Raw genomic sequence first — 20,531 nt, forward strand, 5'->3', positions numbered from 1 at the left:
TTTGAAAAATCTCAGCCTCAGTAACTTTTATGCTCAAGAGTCTTATTTAGTGAACTTTTGAATGTCTGTCTGGCCAGATACTCAGCTGAGTTCAATAGATTTACACCAATTTACACCAACTATGAATCTGGCCCTAGCCCTTCCCCAGCTACAAAGATTTCTTTCTGGCCCTAGCCCTTCCCCAGCTACAAAGGAAGCTCAGATTTCATATCTAAATAGCAAAGTGTAATTTTACTGTTATTTTCTGTAAGATAAAGGGCTGGGATTATCTATGGGATTTGCATGGTGAACTCCCATAGAACTCCCCACTTACTGGTTCTTGTGCTTTCCTTTGAAGGAGTTGGTATCGCGCAGTATGGGAGATGAGACACTGGAGGAGGCAGACTACTAGTCTGAAAATTCTCCTGTTTACGTGCATATAAGTTAGCAATTTTAGGGCTAGGTCCTCAGCTGCTCCTTTGAAAAACCAACTCAGCTGCGTTCATTTTCAGCAGCTGAGGATCTGGCCCATTTGGGTTTTATTTTCACAAAAGAATATCTTCTGTTATAAGTCAGCAATACTTGCTAATGAAGTAAGATCTGGAAACCAAAGTGTAGCTCTGTGATTCTGGACAGAACTAGTTTGCAAGCAAAGTTTAAATTTGAATTAGGAAAGTAGCATTATTAAAATTGTCACCACCATATGCTGGGGTGAAAATGCCAGCTGTCCATAATAGAAATATTCTAGATTGAGGGTTTACTTCTTTAACCCACTTTTTGGCCTTTGCTTTCTTCTGTGGCTTTATTAGAACAATTCTAAGGCATTGCAGGAGAAAGCAGAAGAGAGACTAAAAGACGAGGCAATATAGCACAGTGCACCAACAATGGAACAAGGACCTTGGAGCTGAAGAACTGATTTGGGACAGGAAATCCGAGTTCAGTTCTTGCCTCTGCTAAGACTTCATGCATGTCCTTGAGCAAATCAACTGGGGCCAGATTTTGTAAGAAACTCACTGCTCAATATACTCAGATGGAGTAATAATCTGACCCTTAATGTCCCAGTGCCTCAGGTGCAAATAGGGGATACATTTTCCTTTGTTTTGTCTATTTAGAGTGTAAATTATTCCAAGCCGGGACCTTCTCTTATTGTGTTTGTATAGTGCTCAGCATAGTAACAACACCCAGTTTGTCTATAGCTCTTTTCATCAGTAGATCTCAAAGCACTTTACAAGGAGGTCTCGATCATTATGCCCATTTTATGGACAGTGAAATAGAGGCAGGAAGCAGTGAAGTGATACTTACAGTCACCCAGCAGCCTAGTGGCAAACCTGGGAATGGAACCTAGGTCTTCACTGGGGTCCAGTGCTCTAGCCACTAAACAATACTGCCTCTCAATTGGGAACTCTAGCCATTGGCTCACTAAGCAACCCGGGGAAAGATGCTTCTGGGCCTCAGTTTTCCCCTAGCTATAACACAGCTGTTGTGAGGACTAATGGCTACACATAGCAGTGAACAAGCATGTTGCCATGCAAGCAGTGGGTAATACATTTATTAGTGGTTGAAGCTGTAAAGAAAAGGGTTAGGAGCTGCAAAAGAGCAGGCTCAAGAAACAGAGTGGGAGGACAAGAGATGCAGAGGTTGGAGATGGTGCAAGCAGTGGTGATCTCTAGGAAAGGTTATCAATGAATGCTTTACAGACGTGTGTGTGCCCTTAATGCGCTCTCTTTGCCCTTTGCCTAGCTCCCTCTCTTCCTTCCTTCCATATCTATTTAATCAAGGTCATACATACCTGTCTGTCTACACACCTAGGTTCTTACACAACCTCCATCATAGGATCTGAGCTTGAAGCCTCTTAACCTATTGGTTCTGTTGTGTTGCACTCTATTCCTTCTGGTGTGTTTCAGGCTGACCAATTCCACAGGAAGATGTCTTACTTTGCCTACCAGTACAAGCAACGGAACTACACACCCTACTCAACGACACGCCTCATGCCGTATGCCGAACCCTGCGTGGTTAAAGGCCCAGCTCCACACGTTACCAAGTGCGCAGAGCCATGTGATGTGAAGCACCCAGCACCATGCACCACCAAGTACAGAGACCCATGTGCTGGGAAGCCCTCGGTCCCATGTGCTACCAAGTGTTTTGAGCCACATGCCCAGAAACACCCAGTGCAGTATATCCCCAAATTCTCTGAGCCAGCAGGTGTGAAATGCTCAACGCCATGTGTCACGAGGTATCATGAGCCGTATGGTTTAATACCCCCTCAACCATTCCCAGAGAGATGGAATCCATGCGCTCCACCATATGTGCCTCCCTATGTTACGGGATACCCTCAGGCATGTGGTCCAACATATGTGCCGTCTTTTCCCAACTACCCATACCCTTATGCTCCCCAGTGGCCCAACACGTGGGGCTATGGAAACTGTGGGCCATGCTAAACCCAGAAGTGACGGCCACAGAACAAAAGCCAATCAAGAAATGAAAAAGCTAGATACAGATTCACAGCTGAGTATATGGGCATGGCCTTCAGACCTGCTGAGCTCCCACAATGCCAGTTGAAGCCAACGAGAGTGGGCACTCAGTGTTACTGAAGAACAGGGCTGTCACTCTTTACCACACTATCCTTTACCTTAGATTTCTGACTATTTACTGTAGTGGCACAATAGCTACTTGCTCCTTTTATTATTCACACAGTGGGCTTGAGTTCATTACACTAAGGCACTTTGACAACCGCTTTGCCAGCATCAAGGAGGTCAGGGCCCTAAGGTGGGCCTATGTTGTGTTTACACACACTACAAGATCCCCTCAAGGACCAGAGGGGTGTAAAATAGCCTTAGTATCATGAGAATTCGGCCTTGTATGTTCTTGGCTTTCTAAGAATATGTACCATTGGTTTTTGTTTGTTAACGTGGCTACAGAAGATGTTTTGTGCAGAAGCTGTTTTTAATTCTGTGCGTATATTGGGCTTTGTCCTATATGAAGCCCACAGAGGGTAAAACAAGGAGCTTAAAATGGCGGAAAAAACAGAACTTGATTGCCCAACTCTACAGCTGCAACAAAGAAAGAGCATCTTGAGTGAAGTGACTTACCTCAGAGGGAAGTGCCAGTTGACTTCGTAGCTCTGGTATATGACTGGAAACCTGAAAATGTATTCTCTGTACTTCGCATTATTTCATTCTGCACATTGTATACTCCACTTCTTAAGCATTAAAACTCACATTGCTTCACGGCACCTGCTGTCGCTTCCTCCTGTGTTCCTTATCTACAGTTCACCACAGCTGGAAATCCCGTTCGCAGACGGGCCAGGAGGTGGCTCATGCACCACCTCACATCACACTAATACTAAGCCTTACCGCTCATACAACACTTTTCATCGGTAGGCCTTAAAGCACTTTACTAAGGAGGGCAGTGTCATTCTCCCCAGTTTACAGACGGAGAAACTGAGGCACAGAGCAGTGAAGTGACTGGCCCACGGTCACTCAACGAGCCAGCAGCAGAGCTGGGAATAAAACCCAGTTCTCCCGACTCCCAGTCCAGTGCTCTGTTCACAAAGCCAAACTCCTGTAGCCAAGGTCTAGCAAAGGAAGGATGGTCAGAGGGGTTAGGGAACTAGGCAAGGGGTTGGGAGACCTGGGTCCAAGCCCAGGCTCTGACAGACTTTTTGGGTCTGCCCATCTGTACAACAGGCATAACAGCCATGCCTCACGGGGAGCTGGGAAGGTGGGCCAGGCACTCGAGTACGACAACAATGGGGGCCTGTGGCCAAGTCTACGTGGGCTGCGTATTATTATTATTATGTGCCACTAAATCCCACGTGGGCCCAGTTTCAAGAGCTGGGGCCTGATTCTCCTCTCGCTCGTGCTGGTGTAAATCCAGAGTCACACCTGCCAAGTCTCCCAAACCGACGAGGGCACTCCCACCTCTAACTGCCCACCCCACTGCGGTCACCTCGACAGCGAGCATTCCTTAACCTGGGGACACTCTAGGCTCTGTCTCTGTGGTCACACCCAGCTAGGAGCACTCTAACGATCGATTAGAGCAGTGGTTCTCAACCTGCGGCCCAATCAGCACACAGCTGCGGCCCATGTGACATCCTCAGGGCCATAAAGGTAGCATTGGATGCGGCCCACAATGGTAAATAGGTTGAGAACCACTAGATTAGAGATTTGGAGCTGTCTAGAGCAGTGGTTCTCAACCAGCGGTACGCATACCGGTCCTCCAAGGGGTACGTCACCTCAGCTAGATATCTGCCTGGTTTTACATCAGGCTACATAAAAAGCACTAGCAAAGTCAGTACAAACTAAAATTTCATACAGTGACCTGTTTATACTGGTCTATATACCATATCAGTGTTCTCAACCTGGTGGGGGCAACCGCAGGGGGTTCGCAGGATGAGTTTATGAGGGTCACAAGTGCAGAGCTGGCATTGAGGATGGCAAGCGGGGGCCACACAAACCCTAAGATACATGCTGAAGCCACCCAGAGTTCATGAATTGTGACATCTCCTTGTACTAGGTTTAGGATTCTTCCCTGTAACTGCTTCCTGAGCTTCTCCATCCCCATGCATTTATCCTGATTGTAATACTCTACCAACCCTGACATTCTATGATTCTATATGTTACTGAATAATAAGAACAAATTGTTTCTGGTTTCTTGATGAGATCCTGCAAAAGAGACTTTGTTCTCAGCATATGCTTTAGCCTTCCAATGACCTTCTGCATCTTAAACCCAGAGCTGTACAAGGACGAAAGCAAGGCAGTTTAAAAACTCTACAGCAAGGAAGGAGGGAAAAGTATGTCTCCGGCAGTCTCTTATAATATGAGATTTTATACCTATTGTCCCTTGTCTAGCTCTTTGCAGATGCATGACAGGGTGCTGCATTGGTTTAGCTGCAAAAACTATATCCTCCACCTCTCTTTGCTATTACAATGAAATCATGTTAGACTACCACCAGGTGTTTCCTTCATTTTGCATTTCCTGCTCCATCCAGACCTCTGTTGACCAAAATCCAGATGCAGTAAACAAAAGGAAACCACTCATACTGGTGAACATTAGTAGAGCAAGAATTTTCATGAACAAATGACGCTTAGCTATAAGATCACAAGAGAACAGAAAAAAAGAGCAACTTTCACTTTGAAATATTATAGCATTGCCAACCCAATAAACTAGTTTTTCCATCAGTCACAGACTAGCTCCGCACCCACAAATGAAATTAGTCTAATTGCAAAACAGTTTTTTCTTTGATTCACAGTGAGAAAGCATCCTTAGAAACAAGTTTGATACTTAAAACACCATGTATAAACTGTCACAGCACGTGGCAACAAAACACTTTCCACATTTCAGTCATTTGTCACATTTCAATGGCTTGTGTCACACAATGGCAGGTCAGAAGGCTCGGAAGAGTGTCTCTTATCCTGCAGAGAAACTGCTCTTTGGAATTTAATACTGTCCTGGTGTCAGTTCAGTTATGCAAATTAATGAATTTGTGAGCCTTACACGTAACTAAGGCACAACCAATGTGGGTTTCTGGATTTGTTATCTTAGCAATGGATGGGATCAGTAACTGATCAAAGGAGAATGTCATACGTGGACTCCCACACAGACAGCACCTTCGGAAGCCAAGCCTTCCATGTGTTATATAAATAGATTGATACACTATGTAGTGATGATGTAACATTGTCTAATAGTTTTCAGTGGACAGCATAGTCCCACATGTCCCTGTGTCTGAGAAAATTAGCAGCCTTATGACATCCAAACACTGCAGCCCAGCTACTATTTTTCTTCCCCTCCAGCCTTGAAGCCGTTCCCTAGGGCTCTCTAATCTTCACAGATAAGACATTTGTAAAAGGAGCTCTCAATGCAACAAAAATAAATGCACTCACAGGACTGCAGGCTGGGACCCTTAACCGCATCCCAGAGCAGGGGAATCTCCTAACTCAAGAGGGAGCGAGGGAAGGGTGGAAGGTGGCTCCATTCCATAACGTTCTGGGTAACCCAGTTAACTCTATTATGACCACTTCACTACATGCACAATAGAGAAACAATGGATTTGGAGATGTCAGGAGCAGCTCCTGCAAAGCTGTTATTCAGCAGACCTTGCAATGAGCACTCTATGCAAAGCAGGATGCTTTTGTGCTTAAGGCACCAGACAGTTCCTTGCTCCATCCTTAGTTTCCTGTGGGACTTCAGCCAACCACTTGATCCGTGTACTTCAGTTCTCCACCTCTACCATAAGGATAATAATGATTTGGATACGGTAGAGCCCACCAACCCCACAGGACAAAGAGATGGCCCCCTACACCAGAGGGCTTGCAATACAAGCTCCCTTTCTGCCTTGACTATTTAGACTGCAAAGGTGAGATTTACAAGTGTAAATCTTCCATGGATTTCAGTAGGAGCTAAGTGCCTTTGTGAACCCCACCCTAAGCTCTCCAGGTCAAGGAGCATCTCTTACTAGGTATATGTCCAGCCCTCAGCTCAGTGGGACCCTTGGCTGCTATTTGTAATAATAATTTACATTTGCTTTTGGGACAGATAGGACAGTTTCTTGCAATATCCTGGCCAGACCTTATTGAATTAAGATTGAGTATCTTAGGAGCTCATTGTATTAAAAATGCACATGTTGCTGTACTATTGTGCGTAACATCTGGGGCGTCAGGAGCAGAAAGACCTGGATAACGTAAACCCTAGGAAGGATTATGAGCTTCGAATTATTTTTTTTTAAATGGGCCTGTCATAAAGGGATAGTTAAGAGTTAATGGAACAGAAGTACTTCATATCTCTTTTGCCTGCAAAGGATTAACAAGATCAGTGAGCCTGGCTGTCACCTGACCAGAGGACCAATCAGGGGACAGGATACTTTCAAATCTTGAGGGAGGGAACTTTTGTGTGTGCTGTTAGTTTTGGTGGTTGTTCACTCTGGGGGCTCAGAGGGACCAGACATGCAACCAGGTTTCTCTCCAATCTCTCCAATACAGGCTCTTATATGTCGAGAATAGTGAGTACTAGGTAGATAAGGCGAGTTAGGCTTATGTTTGTTTTCTTTATTTGCAAATGTGTATTTGACTGGGGGGAGTTCAAATGTGTATTTGGCTGAAAGGATTTTAATTTGTACTTGTATCCTTAGGCTGGGAGGGTATTCACAGTGTCTATAGCTGAAAGACCCTGTAACATATTCCATCTTAAATTTACAAAGATAATTTTTACTGTTTTTTCCTTCTTTAATTAAAAGCTTTTCTTGTTTAAGAACCTGATTGTTTTTTATTCTGGTGAGACCCCAGGGGACTGGGTCTGGATCCACCAGGGAATTGGTGGGGAGAAAGGAGAGAAGGGAGAGAGAAAGGTTAATTTTCTCTCTGTGTTAGGATTACTGTCTGTCTCAGGAAGAGTCTGGGAGGGGGAGAGAGAAGGAGGGGGGAAGGTGCATTTTCCTCTCTGTTTTAAGATTCAAGGAGTTTGAATCACAGTGATCTTCCAGGGTAACCCAGGGAGGGGAAGCCTGGGAGAGGCAACAGTGGGGGAAAGGGTTTACTTTCCTTGTGTTAAGATCCAGAGGGACCGGGTCTTGGGGGTCCCCGGGCAAGGTTTTGGGGGGACCAGAGTGTACCAGGCACTGGAATTCCTGGTTGGTGGCAGCGCTACAAGTACTAAGCTGGTAATTGAGCTTAGAGGAATTCATGCTGGTACCCCATCTTTTGGACACTAAGGTTCAGAGTGAGGAATTATACCATGACAGGGCCAGACAAAACTGAATGTTTAGTTAAGTGAGTTTTCTAGGAGAGATACAAATTACCCACCTCAGGCTGGACCCATCCTTTAGAAACTGCACCTTGAGACACCCATTGTCTGCTGATCATCTATTATGTGAGGACAAAATCAGAGGCCCAAATTGGACAAGAGAATGATCCTCAGTTCATGGGGGTGCTTGTCCTATGTCAAGGCAGTTCTGAACTTGTAATCACAGAAAAACGCCTTGGACTGGGGTGGGAGGGTGTTGAAGGACTGTTAATCCACCAGAGCCTGTGCTGGAGTTGAAGTGATCGCTGGGAAGCATATTCTCCTGCATGTCGTCTCTTCGATTGATATTAATGCAGTTCTCCATAGCGCTTTTACCATCAAAATAAGTGGACGTGTTTCGAAAGAGCTAGGTGGTCATTAAATTGTAGCAATTACGCTGATTAGGGCCTGTGAGGGAGGAAAGCAGAGCAGGCTGGCTGAGGCAGGCTGACGTTGCTGGGGGAATTCACAGTGTAAGCAGAGAACAGTGCAGCCTGGAAATATCTGCTCAGGAGGGACACCATGACACGTGTCTCTGCCCCAGAGTGGTGACAGTTGGGGGGCCGGGAACCTACGCGTGGGTGCCCTTGCTGGATCATAAGTGGCAGGATACAGACACGGTTGCCTTTGAACTGGGACAGTCTTATACTATCCCCATTAATCATAAAAGTTCCTGTAGTGGCCCCATATATGAAACTTCCAGGCCTTATAAAGGCAGCAGTGTTTACAGCTAGAGCACCGATGTGGGACTTTGGAGCCTAGGGTTCTAGACTAGTCCCAGCCCTGCGACCAGCCAACTTAGTGACCTGGGGCAAGTCACTCCTGTTCTGTGCCTAGGTTTCCCTATCTAAAAAGCAGCAAGTGATACCTCCTGTGTGAAGCGCTTTGCAATCTGCTGCTGCGAGAGCTAGGTATTCTTGTTGTTACAGAACATACTTGCGTGCAGTTCCTTTCTTTCATCATTAACACAGATCAATTCCTTCCGCATTGCAAAGTGGAATTGCATGCAGAGGCTTAGCCCTTAGCTACGCCAGAATGCATTCTTGCTTTTTATATTGCACACAAAGGAAACTGACTCCAAGGCAGAGGTCCAACATAAAGGTCTCTTGCAAGACTTAAATGCAACTTAAACCCTGGTTTGAGGATTTAATAAGCAATAGGCCCAGTGTCAGAATTCAGTTTCACCCAGAGAGAAAATGACCTGCTTTCGCTTTTTTGTTGTCTAATCTCCCCACACCCTCATGAACCTGACCTAAAGTTGTAGGCCAAAGCTAGTTGGCATCACTCCAGTGAAGTCAGTGGAGCTACTATGACGTACACCAGCTGAGGATCTGACCCACTGTGACGGAAAGGATAAATAATGATCTCCACCAGTGGCTGCAGAGCAAAGCTGTGTGCAGGTAGCTTGAATCTGCTCATGCGGTCAGGTTAAAAAGTAGAACTGAGCTTTGTATGTGTTACCAATAAACTGAGCATTTTTGCCGTTCGTTGGTATAGCTACAGTGCTGCAACATCAGCAACTTGTGTTTCTTTTAACAACCTGAACAAAGGATCCCTTCAGAGGCTGTTTGCACAATAATCCCTCCCTCCACACCTTGAAAATTACACCTAGCGGCTCCCGTGATGCCAGCATCTTTGTCAGCAAGGAAGATAAATCCTGTGTGTTAATGAAGTGCATTAGTTAAAAAAAAAAAAAAGAGACACCTGTTTGGAATATTCCGCATAGAAATATTTTTATTTATCATATTCTGAATATAGAGAAAGGCCATTTAGAATTAGGGAGCCAGGTCCCCAAGTGATGTAAATCAGCACAGCTCCACTGAAGTCAATGGAGGCATGTCAGTTTCTATGAGATGAGGATCTGGCCCATCATATACACACAACTGACTCTTTAGCTAAAGAACACGGTGCAATTCAGATACCCTTACCTGACAGGGCTACAGTGGAGTTACAGTGAATAAGGGTAGCAGGAATCTAGCCTACGGTTAGGAAATTCAAGGATATCCCAAAGTATAATAAGATTATAAAACAAAAAACATACAAGAGTTTTGGAAGGGAGCTAAACTTCCATCATTCAGGGGATAAACCAACTTCTGTTTTAGGGGGGTTAGGAAGAATCCTGGGGAGGAGATGGTCCCAGAACTGCCTAATGCAGGGCGCATTAACCTTACTCTGAAAGTATCTGGTACTGGTGACTGTTGAAGCCAGGAACCTCGAATACCTGGATCCCTTCTCTGATCCAGTCTAGCAATTCCCATAACTGCTCAGCTTTGGGCGTGTACAAGGATATCTCTGCAGAAATGAATTCCAGGAGCCGGCTATTGGGTTCAAGTGTCCTAAAAGCGCACAGGAACTCAGGCCGAGATTTTCAGCGTTGAGCGCCTAAATTCAGGCACCTAAACAAAAGAAAACAAAACAAAGAGGCCCAAATTTCAGAAGTGTTCAGTACCTAGGGCAGTGATTCCCAAACTTTAACGACCTGTGAACCCCTTTCACTAAAATGTCAAGGCTCGCGACCCCCCGCCCAAAAATAATGAATCTTTCCAGGGATTTTCTCCTTTACTTGAGTATAAATTATAAATTCAGTGATCTTGGAAATATAAAATTTGTTTTTATGGCATGCTTCTTACACACTGTTTATTATTAATTATTTATCATTATAGTACTTTTATTACATTATGAAAACGGCAACACTCTGTCAAGATCTCACTTTCACAGCCTGTATCACTTTGAATAAGCCTGTTATTAGACAAGGCTCCTATGTTTCAGCGAGGAGTAGCAGATGTGAAACAGCAGGAAGGTATTTAAGAAGCCAACTCAAAGAGTTCCTCCTGCACAAGCATTCAAGTCTTGAGGGGTGCCGGCAAACAACACACGTTACAACAAAGCTTAACGTGTTCTTCATAATAATTTTTAAAACAAGACTAGCTGCCTATGTAATTTTAAAAACAGCAAAAAATATCAACCTCCCTTTCCATTTCTTGTAAGGAGTCTTGAAGTTAGAATCTCCTCAGTGTGACAGAGATGCTCACTTTGATCTGCTTAGCTCTTGGAAGTTCAGAGGCTCCAGGCTGCTTGCCCCGTGCTGCTGGAGTCCCCAGGGACAGCTCCATCCGCTGGTAGGGAATTTTTTCCCGAGAACCCCTTGGAACATTTTGCAAACCCCAGTTTGGGAACCACTGACCTAGGGTGACCAGATGTCCCATTTTTAAAGGGACAGTTCTATTTTGGGGGACCTTTTCTTATATAGACACCTATTACACCCCCAACCCCAATCCATTTTTTCACAGTTGTTATCTGGTCACCCTATCAATACCTATGAAAGAGAACCTAGCTGGCAATGGGAGCTGGAAATCAGATCCCACATCTACAGTCCTAATCCAAAGATCACCAAAGTCAATGTGAATTCCTAAATATGAGGTTTGGTGCCTAACTTTAGCTACAAGTTTGAAAGCTTGAGCCTGAAAAGTCATGTACCCTGGCGTTTTGCCTCTTCCAGGTATTCTCCAGACGTCCCCTGTCCCAGTAGGAATATTCATAATTAAAAATATGGAATGCTTTGTCTTCACTGCACTAAGATCCCCCACCAAGAGGGCCTACAACTCTTAGAAGCCTGGCTCTTGTTTTTGAAAGTGACTTAGGCACTTAAGCGTTTTAAGTGAATGGGACTTCGGCTGCTAAGTGCTTACGGCACTTCTGTAAACGTCACCCTAGATCAGTCATTTTCTTTAGTTAGAGCAACTTTTTGGAGGGGATAAGAAAGTTAACCTAGAAAGAGCAGCTGCCAACTGAGCGTTTTCATTCAGCAGCGTCACAAGCAGTGACTCAAGTGAGAGTTTCTAATAAAAATTAATAGTAAAAGTAAGACTGAAAATGCCACACATTTCTCTGTTGCAAGGAGGTGAGCTCAGGGACTATATAAAAGGTCTTCCCCTCAGAGGCCTCCTGTGTTCTCCTCGTTGTGTTTCTCTGTGGCATCGAACCAGGTAAGTCAATGTTCATTGTTTTTAAAATAATGTAGAGCTCTACGTTCATGGCTAGTGTTTCCTATAGTTCAGACTATGGGCATCTAGTTCTTGGGAGGACAGATCCTGGTTGGTTTAAGTGGCCGTTAATGATGGCAAAATTTAATGAGCTCGTTTCTCCACTTGTGTGGGTGTCAGTCAGGAGAAACTGCACTGAAGGCAATGGAGTTAACACACATGGAAGGGGGAACATCATCTGTGAGCAGAGATCCCACCCAATACCTGGAGAGCACCTATGCTCTAATTGGAGAGCCCCAGTGGGTTTCAATGGTGTTTTCCTCTCACTGTTTATTAAAGAGCCATCAAAACATTTCACAGGCCAGTGGAAGATCTGCCCACTAGCCTTTTATTTCACCAGTGGCCGATGCAGTAAAATGTATGTAAAAGCTGTCCTAACATTTGTTTCAGGTTTAGCGCCATTGCACTGAAAGATGTCTTGCCACCAACATCAGCAGCAATGTAAACAGCCAAGCATGACACCTCCGTGCAAACAGCCAGATCATCCTAAAGCCACAGATCACTGTCCCCAGCAATGCACAGAGCCATGTCCCCAGCAGTGCACAAAGTCACATCCTCCAAAATGGGGGATACGTGTTCTCCAAAATGCCCACCTGTACAGCAGCGCTAGAAACAACAGCATTATAAATACAATCCGCAGCAGCCTTGCAAGGAAAAAGCAAATCCCAAACGCAGTAAGCCAAGTCATGTAACTTTTAATTGCTTTAGCTTTATGCATCTTGCCTTTATAAAGTTCAGAATTGGTTCTGTTAATAGGTTAGGGCAGCAACCTATGGGAGTGTATTGGCCTTTAAATACATAATTCAGAAGTTGTATAGTTCTGAGCACACATGTGCATTTGATTGTGTCTGGAAAAAGCTCCTGAAATTCCTGGGACATGAACAAATCAGAGTAAAACAGGAATCTCATAAACTGATATCCAGTGATAACAGCTAGAATAAAAACAGAAGAACTGCCAGACTTCAGTGTCTTATTATTTGCGATTGGCTGAGTTTGTTCTTCTGTTGCACTGTTTACACCCAACAGCTATCTAACCTGCACCATGACATCTTTTCAACTTTCTTGCTCCTTTGCCCACTCTGCTTAAGTGCAGGGTGGCAAGTCTCCAACTTCATGCGAAAAGTGAAATCTTACAGCTGGTGAGACTTTGGTCTGTGCGTGTTCTCATTATAACACAACTTTCTACAGTTGCTTTGCATCCATAGATCTAAAAGCCCCTTTACGAAGGAAGGTCAGTATATAACATCTTTTGACATGAGCTGCTAACAGAAATGTAAGGTCCTGCAGGGTGTTCCCACTGAGAGGAGAAACAGGTGATGGAGTCAAGTATTTCTTTGACTCACTCTTGTTTATTTACAAAGGCCCGTTTCCCAGAACAGAGGAGGAACCAAACAGGAGACAGTTTCCAAGCTCACAGCATCCAGCCCCAAACCTTTGAGGGCTTCTCCTAGAACCTCCACGCTGGGCCTGTCCAGACTTTGTCTGCCATTTCTTTCTGAGTCTGTTCTTTTGTGCTTCTCCCCCACAACCCACATTGTTACTCAAAAAAACACCCATCAAAGCGCACCCACCCACACAGTTCTGACTCCTGAGCAGCCTTTGTTTTAGAAGAGGGCTGCTACAAAGCAGCTTAATTATTTCTTACAGCTCTCTTACATGAAGGTCAGCCATTACACCCACCCTATAACAGCATCCTTAACTCCGTGGTGAAACTAAGTCATGCCACATGCCCCATAGCCAAAGCTAGAAATAGAACCCACATTCACCGATTCCCAGGGCAGTGAGCTATCCTCTGAGTGCCAGACAGTGACAGCTAGTGCCTCTTGCTACATTTTTACAATAAGACCCATTTTATAGTCTCAACATATAAAGCCAGAAGTGACCACCAGATAGTCTGACCTCTTGTCTGTCCCAGGCCACCGAAGCTATCCACCTGCACACTAAACCCAGCAATCAGCAGCTAATGAGAGTAAATTATTATGTGCCATAAGCAGAGCAAAGGAGGGATTGAGGTGAACCAATACCTGAAGCCCCCGCAGTGGCAGGGGATTTAGACATCCTATGCAGCATTATTGAGTTACTATCAGTCACTGCAGCCAACTGACTGAGGTCGAAGTGGGAGTATAGCCAGCTAAATTCATGCTCATTAAAGACTTTTAAAAATGTTGGCATTTGTAGTCAATGACATTTGGCCATATAATTCCACCATCTCTGAAAGGCGTTTCCTGAACAATTCATTCAACTTTTCCTTCATGCAAGTTGTCAAATTAAATATTCGCTTTTTAAAACATTTGGCCTGATTCAAAGTGGCACAAGAGCATTTAACCGAAAAACTGATGAGCTAAGCAGTTGTAATTAGGGCAGCTTAACCCTGGAGTTTGGAAAGCTGCCACCTAAAAGATGCTCAAAATTCTGAATGAAGAAAGAGCCCTCGGGAGACTCTACACAATACCATATGCCTACGATTCAAAGCTGCATGATGTTTGTAGCTGACTAAGCATTATGCATCTTGGGTGGCGAAAGCGTGGCTGTGCCCCCTTGAGGATATTAACATTTTAGGCTGCTTTGCATTTTCAAAGAGCTTTGTGAAGATGAATTTATTCATGGTCTCCTGTCAAGTAGCCACGTTTGGGCTTTTTTAATGATATAATTAACTGTTTATGTCACCCAAACAATGGGATTAGGGGAAAGCCCTGCATCAGCCATCGCACCACTTGAAAGTGATTTGACGGAGGCTGTGGGTGTGAGTCTGTTGCTCTGTACCTGGAGTCACCAGATACTAGTGCAAAGTGAGTATAAAATTCTGCCAGTTCAGAATGATGGGGCCTGGATTTCATTCAGGCCCCCATTAGCTGCTCTAATAGCATGAAGGAGCTTTTCAAAGTTTTTTTGAAATGTCACATATAAAACTCATATCAAACTGCAAAATCAGAAAGTTTCATATTGAAAATTTGCAAAACTGCCCGTTTCAAGTTTTTCTGTTTTTTAAATAAAAAAATTGGCAAAATTAACATGAATCTACAAAATGTTTGTGTCTCCAATCTGCATTTTTCACTGAAAACAAGTTGTGTGAAAAGTTTTGCCCAGCTCTAGCTGGTTCACACAACTGAACTGGTTTTTTTAAAAGGGAAAAAAAAATCCAAAAATACCCCCCTCCTGCCCCTTCCCCTTTGAATTTCAAAACTACAAAAAATTTTGACTGGCAATATAACTCATCAAGAAGTAGGAGGGAAATTTACCAAGATTTCATTCAAATTCTTTCCCCAGATTTTGGAAATTTCATCAACCCTTGTCAAAATTTTGAGCCAACAGCAGTATAAAGCTTGTTTTAACGAATTTCTGCCAGCTAATGGCCTCCCTCCAGCTCACCCTGGAGTGCCTTGGAATGAGTCTGAGAATTCTGAGTCCACTACAAGTTTTGATTACATCTCCTTCTATTCGGACTCATTGTTTTCAAACATTCACCATATGGGATGAAAAGTCCCATCCTTGAGTGGTTCTGGCTCTTTGCTGCCTCCTAGAACCGATTGCTCAGCCCGGCCTCACCTGCCCAACGGTACCACCTAGTAGAAGGCCTTCTCAAGACAGGCATTCACATAGATCTGGAGGGATTAGGTGCCAGCAAGGTCTTCCCCTGCTTCCCTGCCCCACATTTCAACAGCAGAGACTCCCTGAGATGAAGCACTTAGGGGCAACTGAGGCCGGGCTCAGAACTTTACTCAAGGGGCTGTGGGAGAAGGAGGGGGTTTGCGGGTTAGAATCCAGGTTTGGAAGCTCTGGAGGTAGCTGAGATTGTCTGGCCCCTCTTGAGAACCCCTTCTGCATATAAATCCTTTGTGGTCAATGTGGCACTGACCGAAGGACTCTGAACCAGCCCTGGTCCTAGCCCCCAGTGGGTTATCTGAGATTGTCAGATATTAGGGTGATAACTGTGATATAAGAACCTACAGTAGACTAGGATGCAGTATGAGAATATGGCTAGAGATTTTACTGCTTTTGGGATCCAAACAAGAATATGACCCACAAACCCTATCATAAGGATTTCCTTTGCTTACCCTGGGGTCTCCTGTGAAGGTCTCTCTAGATCAGACCCTGTCCTGTGGTCTCTGATCAATAGGGAATGATTCTGGACAGCTGAGCAGCATATCCCATGAGCTGTCTCTGAATTCTAGAAAAGTGATATTTTGTATGTACGTGCACAGTTTTCCCACTGTAAGAGATTCCAATTTTTTTTAACAAGACTATTGCAGAAGTGTTTGCAGTTTGAAACATGCATCTCAATACAGCCACATGGTGGAAGGAGTCTACCTGGCCACAAGCTAGAAAGGGGATGCCTTAACTCGGTCAGTTTGGGGCATGAAATTTAAAAATAAAAGGGATGGACCTGAAAGCTAATTTGAGCATGCTCAGTCTACAATATTAGTTACATCCAATAAGCACTCTGCATATATGCTGACCCTTTCATTCCTAAAACTAGAGAGACAGACGGACAGAGTGTGTAAGTAATAAGGGCTTAATTCACCTATGAAATGCAGCCACCTCTGGGGTGGGCAACTGTTTAAACAGGGCACAGAAGCATCGCACAAGTGTTTAGCTCAGAAAGTGAAGAAGCCACCAGCAATGAACTGAAACTGCAGGAGGAGTTTAGGGTGCTGCAAATATAATTATCCAGACTGGAATTTGACTGGAGCATGAGAATTAACTGCCAGGCTCTTGCAAAAGTTGTCATGGGATCCTTGGAGATCACAAGAGATTAGGCGTTGGTTTTCCATCTCATCTGACTGATTGCATGCTCACTATGGGCCTGAATCAGAATGGAATTAGATGAAAGAACGCCCCCGACTGACTCACCAGTGCAAATTTTTGCATCTTTCAAGCATCCTTCAGAAGTCTCCTATCCAAGCAGGAATATTCATAAATAAAGATATACAGCACTTTTTAGCGTGCGTCTCACCTTCAAAGCAGACCACAAATACAACTAATTAAACTGACTCAATCCAACCCAGTAAGGCTTATAAAGGCTGTCTCAGAGCATGCTGTGGCTGAAATCCAGCAGAGATGAAGGTAGAGCACGATCTCTCAAGACAGAATGAGGAGTAATAGTCTCAAGTTGCAGTGGGGGAGGTCTTGGTTGGATATTAGGAAAAACTTTTTCACTAGGAGGTGGGTGAAGCACTGGAATGGGTTCCCTAGGGAGGTAGTGCAATCTCCATCCTTAGAGGTTTTTGAGGCCCGGCTTGATAAAGCCCTGGCTGGGATGATTTAGTTTGGGTTGGTCCTGCTTTGACCAGGGGGTTGGACTAGATGACCTTCTGAGGTCTCTTCCAACCCTGATATTCTATGATTCTATGATCTTTTATATATTAGAATTTCTCCTGTGAAATTGTTTTTCTAGTTACAAACCCAGCATTCCTAGGCTCAGACCTTGAAACCACCCTCAGTAAGACGCACTATGCCACACACACAGTTGAATCATACATAAATTTCCCTCTTGCATTTGCACAGGAGATGCTGGAATATTGCACAAGGTGGTTTCAGCAGGTGAAGAATGAATGTAAGTGAGAGAAGACAAAACAGAAGAGAACATTCTTGTACTAAGGTTGTTATAGGTACGTTTCATGCAGCTGGAAAACTGTAGGCAGAAAATACAGAGGTAAATTGTTGCAACACTGGCCAGTTGTGAAGGTGGAGAAGAGCAAGTGTTATGAACTCCTAGGTGGATACATTATTAATACAGGTCATGTGCAACTAGGTGAAACAGCAGAAAAATAGGTCATGTTTAAAAGGAAAGCAGTGCTAACTAGAGTGACCAGATGTCCTGATTTTATAGAGACAGCCCTAATTTTTGAGGCTTTGTCTTATATAGCCTCCTATTACCCCCTACCCCCCTGCCCCAATTTTTCACACTTGCTAATTGGTCACCCTAATGCTAACCCTGTTTCCTATTAGCAGTGAAAATAAAGAGGTCCAGTTCCTGAGACCAGTATACTCAAAAGGGACTCAATCCAAGATGCCAGGAGAATGATTTAAAAAGCAGCTTAACACTTACTGCTCTTGTTATTTCTATTCCCATAGTGCCTGGGGGGGCCCAAACGAGATTGAGGTCCCATCGTGGTGGGCGGTGCACTGGTAGAGCCAGAGACAGTCCTTGCCCCAGTGACCTCGTCAGTCCCCTTTTCCAGATGGGGCGCCAAGGAACAGAACACTGAAGGGACCAGATTTGTAATTGTATTTTGGTGTCTAAACCACAGCTAGTGAAATTTTTGAAATTGCCTTGGCACCTAACGGGCACTGATTTTAGTGGGGATGAGGCACATCGGCCTGCCTGCATCTTTAGGGGCCTAAAGACCTTTAAAAATCTGACCCTACATGACTTTTCCAAAGTCATAGCAGGAGTCTGGGGTGAAGCCACATCTCTGAAATCCCAGCCTCATCCTTTGGCCACAAGGCTATTCTCCTTCTGGCTTTAGTGGAAGTGCCCAGAAATTCAACAGGAACGGCAGGTCCTAGTCCTGCTTCTTGGCAGGAGTTACTCCATGGCTTTGCAGCAGGCTTCTCACTAACGCATTCTATCTTGTTCAGCCGTCTTTACCTTAACTATTCACCAGCACTCACAGCCACGCTGGGCTGGATCGAGCCAAAGCATGAATAAACTGGACTTGGGAAACTGACAGTCTTTACTAATTGACTTTATTATTGTAAGAGCCAAAAACTCCTGGAGGCTAGATTCTACCTTCCTTACAACAAGGAGTACCCAAGCGAGGAGTCATCCATGAAATGGGACAGATGTAACCATAAGCCGTTGATTTCCGTGCAGAAAGGCACCACTCCACAGGAAGGATGGCAGACTCTGACACTGTCTGTTTTGCTTGCTTATTACACCTACAGCCCGTGGAGACCATTGCTCCCATGTGACATCCAGGTATTAATTGACATTGCACTCAGCCTTCAGCTCCTTATTACACCTGACAACTTTTATGTTCATTCAGAAAGTGATGAAAGACTGCGGCTCTTTTTCTAATCATTACACCAGTTTGATCACATGGGTTATGAGCAGCTGGAGGTTGTGAAAGGACAAGTGTACGTGTCACAACTTGTGCAGCACGCAGCTTAGCACAATTTGGTCTGCGGGGGTGGGGGTCTGGGATTGGTGTGTTCATTCTCTCCTTCCCCACCCTAGATACACTTCATCTTAGCCCTGATCTACACTTAGATTGGGATGACATAGCAACAGCTCTCAGGAGTGTGAAAAATCCACACCCTTGATTGCCACAGTGATGCAGGGAGTTACATTGACACAGATGCAGATGGTTGGCAGTAGAATGCTTCCATCGACCTAGGTACCTTTGCTCGGGAAGGCGAAAAAATGTTTCATCTCTGTAGGCAGCATCTACACTATAGTGCTACAGTGGCATAGCTGTGCAGCCGTACTGCTTGTAGTATAGACGTGGCCTTAGCTGTGGTCTGGATCATAAGGAGAAGTGGGGGAAGGAGAATGATCTACACTGAAACACGGGTGGCCTGGAAGAGTCTGTTTTTATCACCAAAGAGAAAGCCGTTTGGGTAGAAATCATCCCCTAGAGAGCCATGTACAAAGGAAACCTTCTGCAAATAGTTGTGAAGTGGTGCGCCCACCAAGGTCCGCCTGTCCTACAAAAGCCCCTCAGTGGGCAGTAGGGTGGTCTTGCCTCCAGCTGAGCCCCGAGATGGAAATCCTGACTTCTCCTTGTCCCTTCTCCACCAGATGTGGGCACCATATTGACATTTCCCTTTCTCCTTCAGATGGAAGAACAAAGGCGAAGGATAGGCTTGTTGAAACTTCTATAAATCCAAAAATATAACTCTTGGTTTCATCTGGGACATGCCCACGAGAATAGCCTTACTCGGTGTCCCCACCCTGCTCTCTAGCTGACACCAGGAGGGGCAGAAAGACATGAACTATTTATTTTTTAAATATTTCTTTTAAAGGAAGCAGTTGTGTTACATTGTACAAGATGCAGAAGAATGATGGGTTAGAGGAAACAAGGATATTATACTTGTTAAAAAACACATTACCCAACATCAAACTGAGTACCTGAAAAATGTGTGCCTGGGATGTTGAAACATAGGTGCCAAGAAAAAGATAGGCCTGGTCTACACAGGTTTGAGAACAGTGTAGCTGTGAGTTAGGGAAGTGAAGCGGGGGAATGTTTGTTTTTTGGGGGGGTGGGGTTTACACTGATCTAGTTATCAGTACAAGCCCTGGTTTCAATACAATAACACCAGTGTCAAGATGCCTTATTTTGGTATAGCTTAACCCCTTCCCATATGGGTACAAACTATACTGGTGTGAGTACATTCACACTGGCATAACTGTGTCCACACTAGGCAAATGCCACTTTAATTACACCAGTAGGGTTAAGTGATACAATTTGTGAGTGGACAAGATCTTAGGAGCACAAGCGCCACTGGCTTCCAGTGAGACTTGTGCTCCAAACTCACTTAGGGCCAGATATATAAAGGTATTTAGGTACTTAACTCCCACTGATTTCATAGAATCATAGAATATCAGGGTTGGAAGGGACCTCAGGAGTTCATCTAGTCCAACCCCCTGCTCAAAGTAGGACCAATCCTCAACTAAATCAGGACCAATCCCCAACTAAATTTCACCTGCTTTGGGAAAATATGGGCCCATGCTTCTCACTGATACGAAATGTTTGGGCAATCTTGCCAAGTCAGAGATTCTTACTCCTC

General features: G+C 44.5%; 1 protein-coding gene across 1 annotated transcript; it reads left to right on the top strand.

Moving 5' to 3' along the window:
- The first annotated feature begins 1,904 nt into the window (after positions 1-1,904).
- Positions 1,905-2,417, top strand: LOC127038429 (cornifin-A-like). Its single transcript, XM_050931037.1, has one exon. The coding sequence runs from the start codon at positions 1,905-1,907 to the stop codon at positions 2,415-2,417; it is 513 nt and encodes a 170-aa protein (XP_050786994.1).
- Positions 2,418-20,531: the final 18,114 nt, after the last annotated feature.

This window comes from Gopherus flavomarginatus, chromosome 20 (assembly GCF_025201925.1).
Source record: "Gopherus flavomarginatus isolate rGopFla2 chromosome 20, rGopFla2.mat.asm, whole genome shotgun sequence".
Lineage (NCBI taxonomy): Eukaryota > Metazoa > Chordata > Testudines > Testudinidae > Gopherus > Gopherus flavomarginatus.

Excerpts from the sequence above, each read along its gene's own strand:
- LOC127038429 (XM_050931037.1), top strand. The coding sequence starts at position 1,905 with ATGTCTTACTTTGCCTACCAGTACAAGCAACGGAACTACACACCCTAC.